At 37.8% G+C, this 23883-nt stretch overlaps 1 protein-coding gene across 2 annotated transcripts in view; it reads left to right on the top strand.

Annotated features, from left to right (window-relative positions):
- The first annotated feature begins 11405 nt into the window (after window positions 1-11405).
- Window positions 11406-23883, top strand: part of LOC126186242 (cation-independent mannose-6-phosphate receptor) — a 628020-nt gene continuing 615542 nt past the window's right edge. For both annotated transcript variants that reach the window (XM_049928195.1, XM_049928194.1), the window contains exon 1: window positions 11406-11615. In XM_049928195.1, the coding sequence (XP_049784152.1) occupies window positions 11491-11615 (125 nt within the window). In that variant the 5' untranslated portion in view covers window positions 11406-11490. The remainder of the gene's footprint in view (window positions 11616-23883) is intronic.

Raw genomic sequence — 23883 nt, forward strand, 5'->3', positions numbered from 1 at the left:
TAGGAATCTTAGTCTATGTTAAATACTGTCCAATTCTCCTTTCTATGGAAACCTGTCCATCGAAGTGAGTATGTTTAAAAGTCGCTGCAGGTTCGAACATCCACGGTAGAAAGAAATGTCTCGTACGTATGCACAAATATTTGAAAATGGGAAGCCATAAGATGGAGAATACAGTAATTTACGCAATACACACCTTGTTTGTGCTGCCGAGAAATTGGTTTATTGGCTTATTATTGTCGCACAAAATCAGGAAACGCCTTTCAATTAAAGATGGCGGTCTCCCAACAATGCCTTCTCTCTTAAGCCGAAATACATTCGTCCATACTCATTAAGATCAGAAGCTAGACAATATCTTTTCACAATAGTTAACAGCGAACCACAGCTCTCTTAGTTCAAGGAATAGAGGGAGTGTCAGCGATAATGCTGCTTTCTCGCAGACAGTTGCGTGCGAGTACACTTGAAATAATATCTTGTGCGGCCATGTAACATCACTCTCTCGTGACTCAAATTGCTACACAGTACACACCACATTTCAAAAGCTTCTAATCTCTACTTATTTGAACTGCTTATCATCTAGTTTTCTTCTTTGCGCATCAGACAAATGCGTTATGAATGGTTCGTAACAGTTCAGTTTACACACAGAAGTTGCAAAGACACTGGTACAGACGTGCGTCTTCAAATTCAGAGATATGTAACCTGGCAGAATACGGCGTTGCGGTCGGCAAAGCCTATATAAGACAGAAAGTGTCTGGCGCAGTTGTTGGATCGGTTACTTCTGCTACAGTGTCCGGTTATCAAGCTTTATAGCGCATTTAAAATTAGTTTGCGACTCTTGACAGCCCAGTACGGACCGAGTGGAGGAAAGCGTGGTTGCCAGCGTGTGCTGAACGCGTCAGCATGCGACTATAACAACAGGCCTGCTCGGCACATAACCTGTCAGCTGCCCAAGCTGTCCGATATGCAATCTTTCTCAAACGATTTTAGAGAAAATATACGGTAATAAGCTTTGAGTCTCGCACAGCTTATAGCTTCATTCGCCAGCTTCATGATGAACTACCTATTATTTCGTTAATGGTCATACACTCCTGGAAATGGAAAAAAGAACACATTGACACCGGTGTGTCAGACCCACCATACTTGCTCCGGACACTGCGAGAGGGCTGTACAAGCAATGATCACACGCACGGCACAGCGGACACACCAGGAACCGTGGTGTTGGCCGTCGAATGGCGCTAGCTGCGCAGCATTTGTGCACCGCCGCCGTCAGTGTCAGCCAGTTTGCCGTGGCATACGGAGCTCCATCGCAGTCTTTAACACTGGTAGCATGCCGCGACAGCGTGGACGTGAACCGTATGTGCAGTTGACGGACTTTGAGCGAGGGCGTATAGTGGGCATGCGGGAGGCCGGGTGGACGTACCGCCGAATTGCTCAACACGTGGGGCGTGAGGTCTCCATAGTACATCGATGTTGTCGCCAGTGGTCGGCGGAAGGTGCACGTGCCCGTCGACCTGGGACCGGACCGCAGCGACGCACGGATGCACGCCAAGACCGTAGGATCCTACGCAGTGCCGTAGGGGACCGCACCGCCACTTCCCAGCAAATTAGGGACACTGTTGCTCCTGGGGTATCGGCGAGGACCATTCGCAACCGTCTCCATGAAGCTGGGCTACGGTCCCGCACACCGTTAGGCCGTCTTCCGCTCACGCCCCAACATCGTGCAGCCCGCCTCCAGTGGTGTCGCGACAGGCGTGAATGGAGGGACGAATGGAGACGTGTCGTCTTCAGCGATGAGAATCGCTTCTGCCTCGGTGCCAATGATGGTCGTATGCGTGTTTGGCGCCGTGCAGGTGAGCGCCACAATCAGGACTGCATACGACCGAGGCACACAGGGCCAACACCCGGCATCATGGTGTGGGGAGTGATCTCCTACACTGGCCGTACACCACTGGTGATCGTCGAGGGGACACTGAATAGTGCACGGTACATCCAAACCGTCATCGAACCCATCGTTCTACCATTCCTAGACCGGCAAGGGAACTTGCTGTTCCAACAGGACAATGCACGTCCGCATGTATCCCGTGCCACCCAACGTGCTCTAGAAGGTGTAAGTCAACTACCCTGGCCAGCAAGATCTCCGGATCTGTCCCCCATTGAGCATGTTTGGGACTGGATGAAGCGTCGTCTCACGCGGTCTGCACGTCCAGCACGAACGCTGGTCCAACTGAGGCGCCAGGTGGAAATGGCATGGCAAGCCGTTTCACAGGACTACATCCAGCATCTCTACGATCGTCTCCATGGGAGAATAGCAGCCTGCATTGCTGCGAAAGGTGGATATACACTGTACTAGTGCCGACATTGTGCATGCTCTGTTGCCTGTGTCTATGTGCCTGTGGTTCTGTCAGTGTGATCATGTGATGTATCTGACCCCAGGAATGTGTCAATAAAGTTTCCCCTTCCTGGGACAATGAATTCACGGTGTTCTTATTTCAATTTCCAGGACTGTAGTTATTGTGATATTTCGGTATTAGATAAATTACTGCCAGAAATTGTTAAGGTTTCAAGTAAAAATTAGGGATCGCTACGAATTTGCGTTTGGCGTGATTTAGGTCATATTTTGCTGTATATAAAATTTAGATAACATATTGAATTAATCATTAAATCTCGAAGGATGTCGGTTTCTATATCCAAGGTCCAGGAAATGGAATGTGATGGAGACGTTTACAGGTCTCCGTCACGAACGCACACGTAAGTGAAAAACAAAAAAAAAAAAAAAACGAAATATTCATAAATCCCTCGTATCTCATAATCTGTCTTTGATATGGAATCAAGATTTTGGCAAAGAGCAGAGTATTTTGCCGTATGATCAATATGCGAAACTTCCATATCTATCGCGGTATTCAAGCAACTACAGATGTTTTCAAATGAAGTAATGTAATTTTCAAGGATCATCAGTAGTCTGTGAAACGAAACTTGCAGAGAGTTTTGCAACAATGTAAATGAAGAAGCTGTACATTTATTTTTATACTGGGAATGGGCTTCCTCGTGACTAAAGATGTGTCTCCCCTTCAGTTGCTGGTTTAGTAATACGTTGTTTTAGGATTCTGTCACTACTTCAACTGCAGTAGAATATTTGTGAGATGCATATCTGTAAACTGTGCTGTGTTTAGGCAAAAGAAGCGGTTGTTAACACAGCAACAAGAGAAGTAACGTATTACTCAAAACTCAACACAGTTCTTCATGAATCCGTGTCTCCTTAAACACATTCTTAGAATGCCCTACAACTTGAGACCAGTCCTGTGATGTAACATTTGCAATGACTTCTTTTGCAGCATTTCACGTTATTGAGAGTAAATAATTGTTGTTTTTTGCCTCATTACTTTTCACCTCGGCCTATATTCTCAGTCGGATTTAAAAGGGCGTGATACAGAGGAAATGTGATTAAACTATGGTCTTTAGTTTAGCCAGTTCATCGACCTGGCAGTGTGGAGTTTTTGACTTGTACATTACTACAAGTTCCGTTAACTTCGCCTTAGACGAGCTAGGTTCACTTAATCCATTCGGACTTTTCTTTGTACCCAGAGAAAAATAGCCGCTTTCCTCCGCTGTATTGTTGGAGCTTTATTCATCACAACCGAGTGATATTGCGCATTGTCCATTCCTTTGTCGAATTCAGAGGAATGTTTCGCAGTAGAACATTATCTTCACAGCCGATGACCGTGTTCTTGGATGACCACTTTTATTGAGAATCTCGTGCTCAGACGTGCTGCACTATTATTATTAACGCAGCGCACTCGTTCGCAATATCTGACGACCGTAGAACACTTCAACGCCAGAAAATACCACTTGACTACGAGAGCTAATGAACATAGATGCCTCTAAATCGTGGCATCACGTGGTACTGTTTATCCACAGCGTGGCAACAGTGGCGCTTTACCAAGAGAACTGCTAGTGGCGTGGTAGGGAAAGCTCTCCTTTGGTGTTACCTGGGGAACGGCGTCATGTCCCAACTGGTGAGCCAAATGTCAAATGTCGCAACCCATTTGAAACTCACTATAAGTGAGTTTGTACGATGTGTATTAGTCGGCGCACGAGCGGTAATACACAGTATCTCCGAGACAGTGATGAAATGGAGATTTTCCCGTATGACCATTTCACGAGTGTACCTTGGATATCAGGAATCCTGCAAAATATCAAATCTCCGACATCGCCACGGCCGGAAAAAGATCCTGCAAGTATGGGACCAACGACGACTGAAGAGAATCGTTCGGCGTGACAGAAATGCAACCCTTCCGCAAATTGCTGCAGATTTCAATGTTGGGCCATCAACAAGTATCAGTGTGCGAACTATTCAACAAAACGTCATCGATGTGGGCTTTCGAAGCCAAAGGCCCACTTGTGAACCCTTGATGACTGCACGACACAAAGCTTTACACCTCACTTGCGCCTATCAACACCGACATTGGACTGTTGATGACTGGACACATGTTGCCTGGTCGGACGAGCCTCGTTTCAAATTGTATTGAGTGGATGGACGAGTACGGATATGGAGACAACCTCATGAATCCATGGACCCTGCATGTCAGCAGGGGACTGTTCAAGCTGGTGGAGACTCTGTAATGGTGTGGAGCGTGTGCAGTTTTAGTGATATGGGACCCCTGATATGTGTAGATACAACCCTAACAGGTGACACATATGTAAGAATCCTTTCTGATCACCTGCATGCACTTGTGCGCATTGTGCATTCCAACGGACTTCTGAAATTGCAGCGGGACAATGCAACACCCCACACGTCCAGTATTGCTACAGAGTGACTCCAGGAACACTCTTCTGAGTTTAAACACTTCCGCTGGCCACCAAACTCCCCCGACATGGACATTATTGAGCATATCTGGGATGCCTTGCGACTTGCTGTTCAGAAGAGATCTTGACCCCCTTGTAACTTTACGGATTCCCTTTCTATGGAGAGCCCTGCAAGATTCATGGTGTCAGTTCCCTCCAGCATTGCTTCAGACATTATTTGATTCCATGCCATGTTATGCTGAGGCACTTCTGCGTGCTTGTGGGGGCCCTACACGATAGTAGGCAGGTGTACCAATTTCTTTGGCTCTTCATTGTATTAGAGGTTAACAAATTTCAGTTTCTCAGAAAAGCTTTTATTACTGTTGTCAGTCTGCATTTTATATCCTCTCTACTTTGACCATCATCATTTATTTTGTTGCCAAATAACAAAACTCATCTACTGCTGTTAGCATCTCATTTCCTAACCTAATTCCATCACCAATTTCTAATTCAATTCTACTACATTCCACTGCCCTTGTTTTACTTTTGTTTATGTTCAACATGTAATCTCTTTTCAAGACACAATCCATCCCACTCAACTGCTCTTCCAAGTCCTTTGCTGCCTCTAACATAATTACAATGTCATCAGCAACACTTTGAGTTTCTATTTCTTCTTCCTGAACTTTAATTCCCTTTCCTACTTTTTCCACGGTTTCCTTTACTGGTAGCTCAATTAAATTGAAAAACAACTGAGTCTCAATGTCTTGTCAGCTACAGCTTCGCTTTCAAGTCCACCGATTCTTACAACTGCAGCTGGTTTCAGTTCGAGATATAAATAACCATTCACTCCCCTTAGTTTATCCCTGCTACCTTCAAAATGTCAAAACATGTGGGCCAGTTGACACAGCCAAAAGCTCTCTCTAAATGTATGCAGTTCTCCTTCCTTCAACCTATCTTCTAGGATGAAGCATATGGTCACTATTGCCTCACATGGTCTTACATTTGTTCATAACCCAAACTGGTCTGCCCTGAGGTCAGCTTCTGACAGTTTTTTCATTCTTCTGTAAACAGTCAATGTCAATATTTTTTGAACCATGATTTATTAAACGATGGTTGGATAGTATTCACACCTGTCAGCACCTGCCTTCTATGGAGTTTGTATTTAGTTACTTTCATGATCCTTGAGTATGATAAATCGTAATTACATGGAGTGAGTCATTTTATATTCACAGCACAAGTTATTTTGTAAATATGTCTATATTACTAAATGTCTTTTTTCTTCTGGTATTGTAATTATGTACAACATTGTTCCTTTTGATTTGCAGTGGATTATTTACAATGAACTTCATGAGGGAATAAATATACTGTGAAGCAGCAGTATAATGCCCATTGCCTTAAACGTAAAGGTGATAACAGGGTGATTGTGGGTGGTTATTCTTACAGCATGTGTAAAAACGAGTTACCTCAGAACATTATTACACAAGGTATTAGTGAAGGAAATATGCAAAATTATTGATTTGTCTCTCCCCAAGATCTGCAATGATCCTAAGTGAAAATTTGGCAGAACTAAGTTGTTTCAGCCGTTCCAAAATATGCTTCTTCCAGTTTAAATTCTCATGAACATGGACACTTAAGAAATTCGAAGTTTCCATACTTCTTATTATTTTCTCAAGATGTGTTCCACTTATCATTGGTGTAGTACCTCTAGATATGCAGAAGAAAATATTTTGCATCTTTTTAAAATTGAAGTTGAGACAGTTCACACATAACTAGCTAATAACACTTTTAAGAATATTGTTTACTGTTTCCTCTGTTGCTGTATGTGTGCTTCAATTGAGTACAGTACTAATGCCATTCACAAAAAAATTAATTATGCTTGTTGTATATAAAATGGAACCTAATTGACATATATGAAGAACAATAGTGGACCAGGTGAGAGTTGGGTCCCCAGACTATGTTGATTGAATTACCAAGGACAACTTTCTATATTCTTTTTGTTAGATATGACTTTATCCATTGGTTGGCGAAACCATTGAGCCCATAAAACCTCAGTTTAGGTAGGAGAATATTGTGATTCACTCATTCAAATGTCTTAGAAATGTCGTAGAAATATTTTGTTACCTAATGTTTGTAAAATTTAGTGAATGAACATGTAAATGGCATTCCTATGAGAGTAACTCTTCTGAAATCGTAACTGTGATTTACTGATGTTATTATTGTTGCTTAGGTAAGGTGCTATTCTAGAACACATAACCATCTCAAAAATTTTGAAAAATGACATCTATAGTGAAAGAGGTTGGTTGTCATTGATATCTCTTCTATCACCTTTCTTATAGAGGGGTTTAGCAAAGGTATACTTCAGTCTCTCTGGGAAAATACCTTGAGTTAGTGATATGTTACATATTTCAGATAAGACAGGGCTTATTATGTGTGAACAATTCTTTAGTATTCTATTGGAATCTCCATCAAAATCCAAATAAGTTTTTATGTTTGAGAGAACATAAAACTTTCTAAATGTCAGAAGGGTGGATTTTATGAGAGTTGCTTTTTGAACATACTCTTGTGATTGTTTTCTTGTACTGTTTGTCCCTGTATTTTGTACTACATACACAAGTGATTATTAAATACATTTGCTACCTGTGGCACACCATTCATAATTCTTCCATTCAAATCGATAGTGATATTATCGTTTTCTGTGGTTAGGTGCCCTGTTTCTCATTTCACTACATTCCATATAGCCTTAAATCTGTTCCGCAGACTTATTGATTTCTGACATAATATGCAAGTTCCTTGATTTTTAATAACATTTCTTAATAATTTCGAGCAGTTATTTTAGTGTGTAACTGCTACAGGATCCCTACTTGATCTTGCTAACAGATGCATTTCCCTTTTCCTTTCACAAGATACTTTATACCCTCTAGTGATCCATGGTTTCTTACATGGCTATTTAATGTACTTTTCTGATTAGCTTATATGGAAAGCTATTTTCAAATAATGATATGAATCTATCATGTAATAGATTATATTTTACATCAGCATTTGGCTCATTATAAATATCACCCCAAGTATCTATTGTAAATTGTTCTTTGGTCATTTCATATAAACTGTTCTTAAACAATATTGGTTCTGGAGTCATTAATTATTCTAACTAATTTCCACTGTGTAGTATCAATGCTGCAAGGTGCTGCCTTATTTATCCTAATCAAGTGTGCATCATGATCAGAGAGAGCATTTTTACTGATTATACAGTTATTTTCTGGTTTTACCTTCATCGAAGAAAATGTTTCAGTTAGAATTTACTGTCTTTATCCATTCATGCTGAAAAATTAATTACTGAGATCAAATTGTAGGATTCAAATAAAGTTTCAGGTCATTTTTCCTAACAGAATATTTTAGAAAATCTAAGCAAATTCCTCACAAGTAGTTCAACAATGTATTAATACATTATTTTTTAAGTCAGGAAGTATTTCCTCTCTCTCATATACCTTGCACACTACGCGACTAGTTTTGTCATGGATGAATCCTCCAAAGATCTCAGCAATTCTTAGGGTATGTCGTCTAAAGAATGTCATCTACTTGAGGGGCATTGTTTCCCCTAGGATCTTTCAGTTCTCTGTTAAATTCTTCTTGCAGTATTGTGTATTCTGTACCTTTAGCTACTTCTTCATGTCTTGCTATAATATTGTCCTTGAGTTTGTATCCTTATAAATATCCCATAGCTACTTGTTCCGCCTTTCAGCTTTACCTTCTTTGCTTGGTACTGGTTTGCCATATGAGTTCTTGATAATCATTCAGCTGAATACATAATGATTTTATTAGTAGGTTTACAACCTAAGTAAATATCCTACCATATGCTTGGAATGTGAGTCAGTGGTTTGTGTGTGTGTGTGTGTGTGTGTTTGAGTGAGAGATTGAATATCTCTTTCATTTACTGAAATAAGTATTAGTCACTTAGAAAAAGAAAGTAAATTATTTAATAATTAGTTCCTCTGCTAGTGTCCATAAGGGGTGGATAAAATTCGCCTACGTTTGCAGTATAGTTACATGACAAGTGAACGAAAATGTTATTAGTAATTTGCTAGTGATGTGTTGAATAAATAAAGTACACATAGAAATAGATTTGTGACCAATTCTAATGCAGCTGTTCCTTTAGGATACCTATCATAGAAATTGTATTGACTGTTAAGCTATAGTCTAATTCTGAGATTATGTGGTAAAGGTTCATAACGCAAATGTACATTGACAAATCCAGATCGAAGTGCACACAGGAAAGTGCATGCGGGAAACACATTGCAGCAATCCTCAGACTCGAAATTAATACAATCCTGCAGGAATATTTTTGATGCATGGTCGGGAAGATGAGGCTCTTTTTATAATGTACCTATAAAAAAACATATTTTTTTCAAATTATCAATAGCTTTGTACTTTATATTTTATGCCTTGTGAAAGAGGCATTGTTACTGAAACAAACATCTCCTATGTAAAGCACAAAACGCAGTTAAGGAGGAAGAAGCAATTTTTTGTGAATAAAACCACTGGAATCGTTTATTAACCATCTTTATTTATTACAACATTTCTGCTATTACCTTCATACAATATCTGCAGTTACGATGAAGGGAACATTACGAGATATATGTTTTCATTACACAACAACAAGCTGACAAAGGATAATAAATTAAAATGTTGAAGGATAGTTTTGAATGTGCACTCTCCAGAAAGCTTAGAACTTATAAAAGAAGGTCAGTGACAGTACTACAACCTACACATAATCAAGGCATCAATTAACAGCTTGGTTCAAAAAATGTTACAAAGATGTAAGTTTTAGTGGGCAGGTTTTAAGGTTGATCCATCTTTTTACATGTTTGAAAAGACAAAAAATATATCAATAATAAAAAAAATAAAATTTTAAAGTGACATTCCTAACACTAACGTCATCTATCGACTAAAACACGCTGGCTGGGGTGAACGAGCGGTTCTAGGCGCTACGGTCACAGGTTCGAATCCTGCCTCAGGCATGGTTGTGTGTGATGTCCTTAGGTTACTTAGGTTTAAGTAGTTCTAAGTTCTAGGGGACTGATGACCTCAGAAGTTAAGTCCCATAGTGCTCAGAGCCATTTGACTAAAACACATCTGTAAAATTTTTTGGAGCAAGCTATTGATTGATGACCCACTTAGGCATAAGCTCTAGAACTTACACAGAAGGCTCTTTTATAAGCTCTAAATTTTTTGGTGAGCGTAGTTTTAGAAATATTTTCTAGCCACTTAGTTTATTTTTTAGCTTGTCGTTGTAGCTGTAATAAACGCCTGTCCCTCTTTATGTTCCTTTCGTATTAATTCCAGGTATCTGGTGATAGCTATAGCCTCCTTTCATCTTAATTGCAGGTTTCTGATGACGGCTGTAGAGAAAACGTCATAATAAATAAACAAATTTTAATAAGCGGTGTAGACGATTTTGTTCACAAAATATTCACAATATTCGCGTACCTATATAGGAAATTCATTTCCTTTATTAATAAGGGAAGAGCAAGCCGAAAGTTGATGTAAAATTGACGAGAGTCTGTTGCACTGCTACGGACGATCAGCTCTGTCAATTCCTAGAGTCAGCTGAGATGATGGATATACAGGAAAATTAGTGGCTAAAGAGAAATATTTTTAACAAGCTGCACAATGTGGCTACAAATTTTTGCAGCGATGCGGATAACGCAAAAAATGAAGTAGTAGATTTCTAAACTAAGTCAGTACAGATCCTTTTTGTGGTGAACAAGAAAGCCTACTCCTGAGGCAGCAAGAAATATGTCAATTTGAAGCATAACACAGTTATTATAATTAGTGAGTCAAATACTTCTGTTGCGTACACATTAGATTAGTGTCTAAACAATTCGTTTCCACAATACAGCAATGAGTATTTGTTTAATAAATTAACAATGTTAACCTGTTGCACCGGTATGTTTCAGCATCCATTTCATTCAACAGTGTTAGTAACTGTAGTGATAATATTTGGTATGTGGGATGTACTGGTGATATTTATTTTACATTTAATTCCTCTTTAACGCTTTCGTTACATTAGGCTACTTAGACAGTGCTTTTGTAGGAGAGAAATAAAGCACTAAAGTATTCACCTCATAATCTCGCCACAGGAAGGTCGAATTTGAGGTCACAATATCAACTATGATAAAAACGACTTTTAATACATATGTCTTGAGGAAAACAATGGTAATGGGACCTGAGAGTTTTTCCCTATCCGGTGTATATCGTACTTTTTAGTACTTACAATGTACACTGTAATGACATTACTAAACTAAATAAACGAAACAAGACAAAATTGGACATTTTTACGGAGAAAGCTCTAACGAATTGAGTGTGGTTTGGCGGACAATTAAATTAGATCAATTTTACAGCTTCATAAATATATACTTGAACGTTTGACTAATGTGTCTTCTAAATAAAAATAAATAAACAACAGTATTTTCAAATACGTGTATTCGTGATTATGGGCAGTTACTTTTGTGGACAGCTGTTGAGTTACGAGACAGTTTTGCAGGATTGTTTACGTGTGAAGCAGTTGGTATCACTGCGATGCGGATTGTTGCTCCATGTGACTCGCGCGTTCATGTGAAATGAGATAGTCAGCTGGTGGAGTTAGTGTAGGTGTGACGTTCTGTGGGTGTAAATTATAGAACGCTGTGTTGTGTTTTTCAGTATTTAAAACAAATGGCTGTGATTAAACTGTTGTTTTTTATTTTTGTGATGTGTCATGAAACATTCGAACTGGATACGTCAAATTGTATATTTAAAGTGTCTAATTCTTCTGCAGCATCCTATTTCGATTTATCTAGGTAAGGATACGCTGTTATTGGATTGCTTTTAGTACCTATATTGCTTTGGATTCCTTACATTTATTGTTATTTTTGTATGAATCACCATGACAGCGCATTTTTGGTTTATGAGTTGATAGTCGAAATACTGTTTACACATCACAATGTCATTGTCAAGTGTTGCGCAGTTCTTAATTTTTCCAGGGGTTTCTCTCAAGCACTGTTAGTGCATTAGGAAACTGTTGTTATGTGTGCTAACATCGATTGTGACATAAGATTTATAAGGAGACGGAGAGTGAATGCCGGGTGTCGAATATCTTTCAAGTTACATTTGTTTTGTTGCTGTGTTTCGTTCATGTATTTATACCGGTTTAATTGTTGACAAACAAACGCTTGTGTAACTTTTGAAATGAAGTGGATGACAGTCATATTGCGTGACAGATTTTGTTGTAAATTATGGATTGCATAGCCATTTTCATGTCTTCCGCTGAGCCAGAGGAAAGAATTGCAGGTATTGACAGCATTTGTATCGTTTTCCTTTCAACTGGAACAGTGCTGTTATTGATACTGTTATTGGTGGGCACCGGTCTGTGATCTTAAGCGTGTTATTACTGCTAACTGTGGTTGGCTTTTGTTTAGTTTTGAAGAAGGTTGCGTTTCTAGCGTGATATTATCTGGTGTCAAATTTTGGATGACAGTGAAAGAATAACAATATTTAACATTATAAGGATACCAACACAGTAGCAATCACTTGCCTATATCATAGTGTAGAGAGTAATAAAACTTTTGTGCAACAACAACATACATCATCCTTGACCTTATTGACATAGTTCACAAAGTAATTAAGGAGTTCTGTGTGCTGTTTTATTAAAGTGATAACTGTGTTTAGCAACTTACAAAAAATAGACTCACATTGTTTATTGTGACCGTGAGTGTGTTTTTATTTTAAATACACCAATGTCAAATAGGGACCGATGACCTTTGTAGTCTGCTCCCTTTTACCCCACAAACCAACATTGATTATTGTGGCTGTGTGTGTGTTTGTATTTTAAATACATCAATGTCAAATAGGGACCGATGGCCTTTGTGGTCTGCTCCTTTCAACCCCACAAACCAACCAAACAATCTCAAATATATTGAGATAGTAGCAAAATGAGCAAATAAGACAGACAGCATGACAAAACACACAAAGTGCAATAAGCCTAATGCATATGCTGAGAGTTATGCTGGAGATGCAATAAATTGATGTTAACATACACAGATTGAACTTTACTTTTTAAAATTCTTCTTTATCCACATGACCAGGAAACAATAATGGAAATGCTGAATTGATGTTTGACTCCTAAATATTGTTGTGTAAGAATTTCATCTACTTATTTTCTGTCAGTGAATTTGGAAATTATCCCTTAGTCACTCAGTACATACCAATTTTACAAGAGATGGTTGCACTGCTCAATATTCAATGAGAAACTTAAGAAAAATGACAGAACTGAATGTTTCTATTAAATACAATATGAATTCTGCCTTTGTTTACAAAGGTGTTTATGTTGAGAGTGTGCCTCTTTTCTGCTCAGGAAAGGAATAAAAAATTTCTTTTTACTTATGGCATAAACGTCATAATCCTTGCTAAGACACCACTACTCTTATTAGAGAAAGGAAATAAAGTCCTCAGGGATGTTAACACTTGGGTGGTGTGCAGTAGATTGACATTGAATATAAAGTAAACAAACAGTATGTACTCCAGCAGAAACAGGATGAAAGTTGACGCAGTAAACATAGACAATAATACTACAAAATATTGATTTTCGGTTAACATGGAACGATCACCCAAAGAAACTGGCAAAAATAACATCATCAGCATACTATTCTCTTAAAATTCTATTAACAGTTTGTAACAGCTAGTGTAATGTGGTGACATACTGTTCCTACGTACACTCTGGTCTCAGCTATGCTTCTTTTCTGTGGTCAAAAGCATGTAAGAATAATAGCAACTAGATGTATTACTCAGGCTCATTGCAAAGAACTATTTAAAATACTGGGAATTCTTACTGCACCAAGTGAGTACATCTACCAAGTTATTCTGCAAATCAGGGAAACATTGCTAATCATTTTACTGGTAGTTCTATACACAAATGCTGAACAAGAGCTAATTTGAAATTCACCAATTAAAAACAAAATCTCAAAACAACTTTTTCTACTGGAGAAGTATAATAAATTGTCTAGGGATATGAGAAAATGTTACTGATGCAATTGTTTAAGGCAGCTAAAACATTCATCATAAGTAATGAATATGATGCAGTTAAAGATTATTGAGATGGTTCATAGTAGTGGTTAATTTGGTGTGGTGACTACAATATCTTGTCACATTACAATGTTACATTTTTAAAAGAAAGAGTGTGTGGCAAGATCTGTAGTGCATGAAAGTAATTCTTGTCTTGTCCTGAGCTTAACATCTCACTTATCATGAGTTTACTTCTGTGTTTACGAGCCTGGAGTCTTTTCTGAACAGACTGGAGGCTGTGCAAGGTCACAGCAGTGTGTTTGTGCTCGAGGAGTCTCCAGTGGGTGCCCTTTAGTGCAGTGACGCCATGCAAAACTATGTTTCGTGTTATGAGTTATCTGGTGCAGATTGTGTATGAAGAAATTAAAAAAAAAAATTCCATAATAGGGACCAACCAAATGAGGCAGTGCAGTTGTTAAGACACTCACATTGGTGGGAGGAAGGAGTTTGCTCTGTCTGGCCATCCTTATTTAGGTTTTCTGTGGTTATTCTTAATCATTTCAGGCAAAGAGAAGGGTGGTTCCTTACCAGGGCCATGGCAGATCACCTGTCCTATTATCATAAAACCGTACCTGTCTTTTCTAAGTTATTTATTTTTATTATATAATGGTGACACATAAAATTGTGAGAGGATCCCGGGACAATTAAATCAGTTCAGGGTCGACAGAAGCGTCCGATCCCACGCGTCTGCTTTGACCCGTGACGTAATGGTGTTGTGTGTGACGTCATGACGGCGCGGAGTTTGGTTTGAGTGTGGCTGTCTCCAGTTCTGTTTTATCTTATTTTATTTACTTTTCTGATCTGTTCGTTCTATCTCGTGATATTTTTTTTTTTTTTTTTTTTTTTTTTAATTTAAAAACACTTATTACTTATTTTAATTATCTGTTTCCTCGAATTTCTGTTTTAGTTTATTATATTTATCTTTCTGATCTGTTCGTTCTATCCCGTGAGATTTTTTTTTAAAAAATGACAAAAAACACTAATCAGCTACTGAAGCATCTTTATCTTCTATGGGTTGCAGGGGTTACGACCCCTGGGGAGGTAGGTGGGTATTCATGCATGGCTGTCTTCACTTACACGTTGTAGCTACGCAAGGCGTCTAAATTTGTTTATATTTAGTTTGCCCCCCCCCCCCCCCCCCCCACCCAAAACACCCCATTTCCCGCGATTGTCCCGTTAGTGTCATTAGGCTTCTTGTGGAAAATGCGTGTGTTTGTTTTTGTTTCCGCCATATTTGTGACGTCATGGGTCAAAGCAGACAGGTGGGATCGGACGCTTCCGTATTTCCTCAGTTCATAATTAATACAGGATATGTGGAATCCAAATACTATTTTTAGTGGTTGTATATATTAGAAGCAATCCATTGATTGGGGCTCCTGAAATGGTTATGTTTATAGGAAACCCCCAGGGGTGGGGAAGAGGGAGAACATAGTCCCAAAATACTCCATTTATTCACCATGTTCTGTAGATCTCACCATGAGTGTAAAGCTTCTTTAATGTGGAGATCCAGTCAGTTGACAAAGTGAAGCTAACACAGTGTTCAGAATGTGTACATTGCATTAAAAATGAAGTATCACTACAATGCCTTATACTGTTTGTGCTGAGATACCCTGAATTTGCCGCAGTCTGAAAGTAGCAAGTAAGCTACTACTTCAGGAAAAGCTGATATTTCCTCAGTTGTGTTAAATACTTACTGTCACCATAATATTTTTGTGATCATTTTGATATAGGTCAGGATGAAAGATAACAGTTTTGTCATGAGGTGGCATAGAGACATTGAATAGTTTTGTTGAACCATAATCAATTTTTCAAAGAATAATTTTATGTTTGCAATGTTACAGTTATCATTAGCACTTGTCTTACAGTTAACAGGAGTCATAAAACCTGGAATATAGATAAGCAAATGAGGTGGTGAGAACCTTAAGGGCCTAAAGCACATAATTTTCGATTGTGAGATTCTAGCACTTATTCATGTTTCTGAGCTCTGTTGATCTTATACTGAGTCATGTTTATCTGTGCTGTAGGTCCTCATAGTATATACAGAATAATCCGTATCACTTCAGGCAGGGGGGTTACCTTCATACCCCCGGATGTTATTGAATTTAAAATTCAGGAGTAAGTAAGAAACACGTATTTTTTTGTTTTCTCCAAAAAAAATCCTGCCCTAAGATTCAGGCCTCCAAAGAGGACACTGTGAACACCATTTTGAAGATGTGAATTTCAGAAAGTTTTTTGGAATGCTATCTCTCTGTAACAGTTCTAGATATTTTGTTAGAGTTTTTTTTTTTATTTGAAAGATAATTGCTTTATGATTGCAGTGGTATCCTCAGTTTGGACATATCTGTCAAAGTTCTTTTACTGTCACCTTTTGAGTTTTTTTAATAATTTACAGATTTTTTTTATCAAAAATGCCAATTCAGAAAAATTAGATTTTTTTTTTATGTTGACTAATACTTCATAGTACTATATTATATGTAAAGGAGAGCTTCCACTTTTAAGGCAGACAGGTTTTATTTTTAAAAAAGTTTGTGTTTTTTTAAAAAAAACTATCAAGGGTAATGTATGTCTTCGCTGAAGTTATTTCGTACCAATTTCTTTGTTACAATGTTTATTTCTATCGTCTTTGTTGTGGTTATTTCTTATCACTTTCTTTGTTGCAGTTATTTCTTATCACTTTCTTTGTTCCAGTTATTTCTTTTCACTTTCATTGTTGCAGTTATTTCTTACACTTTGTTTGTTGTAGTTTCTTGTCAGTTTCTTTGTCGTAATTGTTCATTACATGTTTCTGTATTGTAGTTGTTCAGTGCTAATTTGTTTACTGTGGAGCCTTCTAAGAAATGTGAGACCATCCAGTGAGTTCTGTGTTTTCGTGAGGAATTTGCCAGTTGACACAATTGCAGTGTGTTTTGTGAAAAGGACTGTTTTAGATGTCTTCCGACTGGGGCCACAGGAGAGTGAAGTGTGGTGGCTATTTGCATGCCCATAAAAGAGTGATACATAAGACAAACAAAAAACAGACTTTGTTCATGTTGGGAATAAGTGTTCTCATTTGAAGATTCTGTTTCAAAATGAAGACGTTTCCAGTGAGACTTTTTGTGTTATAAATGTTTTGGCACAATAACAACAATGATAGTATCTGAATAAGGTGAAGCCTCCCATGATGCAGATAATGCAGATTTTGCATCAATAAAGGAAGACTTAAGTACCCTGAATCAGTCAGCTACAGAGGTAGTTGTTAATGCTGTTAAGAAACCGTAGTCAGTGAAGTTGAGTCATAAGCTGTATGCATCAAGAAAGTGCAGAGAAGTTACTAAAGCTTTGGATGAATACTCTACAGCAAAGCTGACCACACTCTTCAAAGTAGAAATTCCATCTTCAGAAGAAAATGAACCAAAGCACTCTCGCACCTCTTGCCAGGAATTTTTCACAAATATCAATTCAGCTGTTGAATATTGTGCATCCTACAGTGAAAAGGTACAAGTTTTAACTATTATTCCAGAGACATTTTCAAAGAAATCAATTTTGAACCATGTTCCATCAGTATCAAAGTACATGGTGGACAAATCAAGAAATGTGAGGTCTGTAAAAGGAGTCTTTGGAAGACCAGATCCCTATTATGGTCTTCTTGTAGAAGCAGCTCAGGTTCAAATAGTGCAGTCATTTTATCTGGAAGGTAAATGGGATTGTTCTTGCCAGAGTGCTGACAAAAAAGGCACCATAAGTGTAACAGTTGAAGGTCAAAAAGTTGTGAAAGTGAAGAGGTACATGACTTGAAGTAGTAAAGAAAGTTTCACAATTTATAAGAGTAACTATATAACTTCACATATTGGAAGATCAAAATTTTCTGCACTATGACCTAAGTAGGTAGTTCCACACCCACCTAGAGATGTCTGTTTATGTGTGTACTGTGCGAATTTTGAACTTCGTGTGGTAACTTTGAAGAGCTTACTGGAGCACGCGGCGTATGGCACCTTGGTTTGGTGTGTGAAGTCATTAGTAGGCTGTGGTGTGAGAGACATGTTTGTTTCAAGAATGTGGTGACTGCCCTGGTAATGGAGGACTGTCTTTGCAGATACTTGGCCCGGAAGACACAGCACATAACTCTGCAGAAATTACATATGTGACATGGGAGGAAAATAATTAAGAAAACTGTTGCCTTTACAGTTTCATTGATGAACTTGGTATATGGTCAGTGAAAGCAGTAACACACCAGCATCTGAAGAAATTGCATCACCACATTGCAGGAGTGAAAGGGTGTGTACAGGATGAAGAACTACGTTTAGTGCTTCACTGTGATTTTGCTGAGAACCGGTCTGTAATTCACCCACAAGAAGTACAAGTAATTGGAGTAATGGCCGGGTTTCAATTTTTACAGGAGTGACATATTTTCAAAACAAGACCACAAGTGTTGCGGTTATAAGTGATGACATAGGGCATGACTCAGCACATGCTTTGCTAGCAGTGCGCAAAATTCTTCAACTGCAAACAGGGGCAGAGAAGATCATCATTATTTCTGATTGTGCTTCTAGTCATATTAAAAATAATTACCAGCTGAGCTGACTGCGTATACAGTGCTACTGGTCATGGGAAGGGGCCTCGTGATGGTGTAGGAGGCCTGCCGAAACACCATGCTACAAAACATAATCTTTCCAGACCAAATATAGCTGTGATCCAGAATGCCGAGGATTTTACGAGAATCATGAAATTTTACACATCCACAGCTCTCATTCTTTTGTCCAAAGAGGAAATTGAAGAATTCCGTGAGCAGAAAAAAGAAGAATGGTCCAAACAGACTACTCCTGTGTTAGGAATTCGGAAGAAACATTTTTGGACTCAAAATGATGGGCGAGCTCATATTGCATGGACTTTAAAGAGCAAGAGGGAAGAAATTTCATTCATTCAACCAACACCTCAGAAACAGCAGAATAATATTCAGATTCACAACCTGAGAAGAGGGATGTTTGTGGCGTGTGTGTATGGCTGTGACTGGTGGATTGTAGAGATTATAGACACCAGATTTCAGTTAAATGTTAAATGAAATTGTAGTGAACTTTATGCTACCACATGGACCAGCTGCTGGACATTGATTTCCAACTGGACAGCAACAACGCCACCAGTGCTCACTTCCTGTTCACAGTGTCGTGAAGATTGTAACTGCTCCAGTTCCTATTGGTTCAACAGGAAGGCATCACTCTATATCGAAGGAAGATACTAAAGCAGTGGAACACATTGTAGTTCATTGACTGGCTAATTTCAGTACAAAACAGAGTGCACAGAACTTGTATCAATTGAAACCTTTAAGTCTTTGGACCTTTCACATACACTTCGGAACCATTTAAAATGCTTGAAAAAACGAGTCTCTTACTCATCTTTCAAAACTAAAATTATGTTAAATAAGGCTAGGTTTTGATTTTTATCAGCCTGTAATGTGGTAATAAAACAGTTTTTAAAGTGTGGCAAACATTTCAGTTGTTTATGAAACCTGTTCAATGTAAAAGTGGAAGCTCTCCTTTTCAGGAAATGTAGAACTATGTGGTACTAATCAACAGAAAAAAATAAAAATTTTATGAATTGACATTTTTGAAAAAAAAAAGGAATTATTAAAAAAGTTCAGAACATTATAATAAAAGAACTTTGACAGATAAGTCCAAATGGAGGATTTCTTTGTAATCATAAAACAATTATCTTTCAAATAAAAAAACCTCAACAAAATATCTAGAACTTTTCTATAGCATTTTAAGATTTTTACCAAAATTCGCATCTTCAAAATGGTATGCACAGTGTCAGCTATGGAGTGTTGTATCTCGGAGCTGAAATTATTTTGGAGAAAACAAAAAAAATAACATGTTCCTTACTTAGCGCTTCATTTTAACATATGCTAAATTCAATAATATACGAGACTACGAAGGTAAGATTTTTTCCTAGCCTGCCTGAAATGATATGGACTTTGACATGAACTTTTACAGAAAGCTTTCTCACCAGTTCTCTGATATTCATGTAAATGTGGACTCATTGATGGTGTGCTTTAGGCCTTTATGGTTCTCAGTGCTTCAAATTATTTATGGCATGAATAGATTATAATAAATATTTTTAAACTTGTTGTGTTTGAATGTAGATATTCCCTGTTCCTATCTTTTATGTCTGAAGGTAGTTTGTTGAGGACTTCTGCAGGGGCAAAGTCAACAAGAAAATAATTTTTGCACATTGTGCTGCAAATGGGTCACAGTCCATTTCAAACTGATATTCAGTGTTAGCATAAAACTCAATTAAAAAGTAAATACACTGAGAAATGAATATGGTAGTTCAAGGATCTTTGGAGGAAGACTGTGTAAAAGTTTAGGCCCTGTGTACTTTAATCAGTATTATTTGTGTTCAGTTTTGCTGAATGAATACACTGTTCTCTATAGCTGTACTGCCCCAAGAGACAGTTCTATACAACAGCAAGGAGTGAAATTATTTAAAATAAACTTGCATTGCAGAGGGCACACACTTCCTAGTGCTAAGTAACAAATTTGTCCAAGGATTATTTTAAAGTGAGCTGGGATAAATTAGCTTAATACTAAGAAAACAAATTAATACTAGGAAAATGTAAGTAAGGCATGTTAAATGAGGAGATGAGACGGCAGGTAGTTCACTGTGGCCTTGTAAGAACCATCTCAACATACTCATGAAGTGATACAGGAAAACGTAAAACAGGATTCCTCCAGAATCTGAGGGCCATGCCTTAACAAATGTATTATCTCAGTCGGTTATAGCTAATGTACATTTTTCTTGCATTTGCACACACTTCCAAGGAACAAATTAACTCCATAAGGTGAAAATAATTCTACTCAGTTCATTTAATCTTTTCACTGGAGGACACAACGCCATACACTTGCCACTGACTTAATGACTATAACCAAGTACAAAGCTTGTTCATTAAATTATATGAGGAGGCCTACTGATTACATTAAATCTTAGTAAGGAGCTGCACTCTATTGAGAATGATTATAAATTTCTTTTTCCATCAGTAATGATTTTGTCATTTGACAGGGTGTTGAACAGGGATCTTGTCTCTGAATACTAATGTCTGTTTCTGGTATCTACATGTTATTTTTTATTAATTTGAAATTGCATTACATGAACCTTGAAAACTTTAATATTTTTGTGTGTAACAGTGCAGCGTCTGGTATGGTTGAGTTTAGGCCATTGTTGATTGCTGCATGTGCGTTATCTGCAAACATAGTTTTTTGGACTGCGGTGTCCTTTATAATCATTACATCATTTACAAATGATAAAAACAAGCAAGAGTGAGCCCTATGCTTAAAGTCTCCATAATGTTTTTCATTTTGTTTGTTTGTTTTCGCTGTTACAGTGCAGTTTTTCCATAAGACTGTCTGCTTTCTGTAATTGTAATAAGACTCAATACGTGTGTGAAATGTGCTAGCAGTTTGAGGACATATTAATTTATTAAGATGAATTTTATAGGTGACACAGCCGTTTCTTGACAAGGTCATGGGAATATATCAGCAGGATATGTTTCTTATTTGGCTCTACCATGTATGGCTTTATCTATAGGGAGTCTCCAACAGAAATCAAACTGAAAGGCACTTATGAAATTCTGTTCAGAAGAATGGATTGCTCTGTTGTAACTCCCATCTTAAAATTTTTTTGTGAAAGTTGGAAAGACTGGTGTGGACTTCTAGAAGTGATTAGCCTTTTGTGGGTGTGCTACCACTAAATACTGAAAACTGTCAGGAAATATGTCTTTTGCTATTGACTGATTACAAAGATAGCTCAGTTGTGGTTATGTTTTAATATTCAAGTAAAACACATTTTATAGGTTGAAAAATTACATTTCTTGTTACCTAATGTTCTTTGTAATCTCACTAGGGATTCCGGTCTTGAAACTTACACCTGGCAGTGGTGCATGCATTGTATGCGGATATAAGTCTGACTTATTTGTATCTTGTTGTTTATTACTAAGAACAAGATTTGTTGTTACAGAGAGAGAGAGAGAGAGAGGGGGAGAGAGAGAGAGAGAGAGAGAGAGAGTAATTGAATTTAGTTGTCTGTGATTTTAATGTTTAATTTGTCCCCCAGCAGTTGTCTCCAAAAATACATTTCATCTGGTCACTCCTCTGTTTTTTCTTTGTAATAAGGGTTGATATGTGTTTTGTATTGTTTTGGGATGTTTTACTGCATTTGTGTGTTGTGTAATAGGTTAAGAATTTTACCAGTTTGACAATCTTATGGGATTTTTGAAAGTGCTAGTACTGGTTGTAATAAAGTTTCAATCCTCATTGGGAACTTCAGTATAGAGAAATAAATTATAGCTGGCCTTCAGTAACTCCAGGTGTCCGTAATCAGTACGCCTGTCATTCGACACTGAAGTCTCCGTGAAGAGTGAATACCCTCTTATGCCTGAATAATCATATTAATACTGTGTAATTTCTTGGTGGAACTTAACACAATTTCCTGCTGCTGTCCTGAAACTGTCAGTAGTACTGGCTAGTTCTTTTTTTTTTTTTTTTTTTTTTTAAATTAACGACTGTGCCATAGCATTCAGAGAGCTGTTGAATTCAATATTACATAATCTGTGTGGCCTGTGATTTAAGTCCAATTTGTGTATATAGAGACTTCACCGTACTTTCTTTTTATTGGTTGTACAGCAGTTTGATATTAGCTTGTGTGACCTGCTAGATTTAAGTCATTTTCGAAGTTATTTTCTGACAACTCCACCTTCCACCAACCTTCTTATTTTGTCATATTGATATCATAGTGCTTATCTTTCAGAAAAATTTTCCCAGAAAACACCTGTTGAAAACAGTGAATGGCCCTAGGATAGGGTGGAGTCAGTTTTGACCAGACTGGATGATTCTGCCAGTTAGCTGTGCAAGTAACCTCTTAGCAGAAACTTGCAGGTGCAGACTATTCCACATAGGTTGATTGGTTGGTTGGTTGATTGGTTGGTTTGTAGGGGTTGAAGGGACCAGACTACAAACGATTCTGCATAGGACGTGACACACTGACTAGCCCCACCCGTATGTTAACATACCTCTGTCATAAGCTCCTCTCAACAGTCTGCATGAAGGTAGTTCATGGAACGCTAAATTTGAGTTTTGTTCAACTGCCGGAAAAGTAAGCTGATCTTCGATGATGAAATCTTCTAAGGTTATCAGCTGAGATGTGGCATCATGCTTTCAGAATTGTATTGTATTGTATTGTATTTATTGGTCCAGTAAATCTTACATGTACAGTACAGCACATCAGATATTGGACAGGTCAAAGTATATCTTACAATTAAAACACTTTAGAAACTAGAAAATTATGTTCACAAAATTTTACAGCACTTCATATACTGGGCAAGTCAATGTGTAAGTTATAATTAAACCACATTAGAAACTTGAAGTTTACAACTGAATACATGTACAAGCCAATATTAAGGATTAAAGTATTTGCATGATCCTCTCTTAAGCTCTAAGGATTTTTGAGGAACTCTTCTACACTATGAACTGACATGTACACTAGAGAATTACATTCACAGAATTTTACTTCATATACTGGGCAAGTCGCTATACAACTTATACTTGAACCCCATTATAAACTTGAGAATTACATCCGAATGTATTTATAGGCCAATATTAATGGTTACAGTATTTGCATAATCATCACTTAGACTCTCGAGGATTTTGGAGGAACTCTTCCACACTATAAAAGCAATGTGTCAACAGATATTCTTTTAATGCTGCTTTAAATTTTTTTACATCTGTCATTACTTTAATTTCTCTTGGCAATTTATTGTAGATAATTTTTCCATGGTGTAATGTTCCTTTTTGGCACAAACTGGTTTTTGTATGGAGTACATGAAAGTCAGTTTTCTGTCTTGTATTATGATGATGAACATTTTCTTTTTTGGGGAGGATACTAGGATTTGTTATTGTATATTTCTTTATAAACATTGCACTTTCAAATAGGAAAATACATGGAAGGGGAAGAATCCCCATCCTTTTAAATAATGGTCTACAT

This window comes from Schistocerca cancellata, chromosome 1 (assembly GCF_023864275.1).
Source record: "Schistocerca cancellata isolate TAMUIC-IGC-003103 chromosome 1, iqSchCanc2.1, whole genome shotgun sequence".
NCBI classification, from domain to species: Eukaryota; Metazoa; Arthropoda; class Insecta; order Orthoptera; family Acrididae; genus Schistocerca; species Schistocerca cancellata.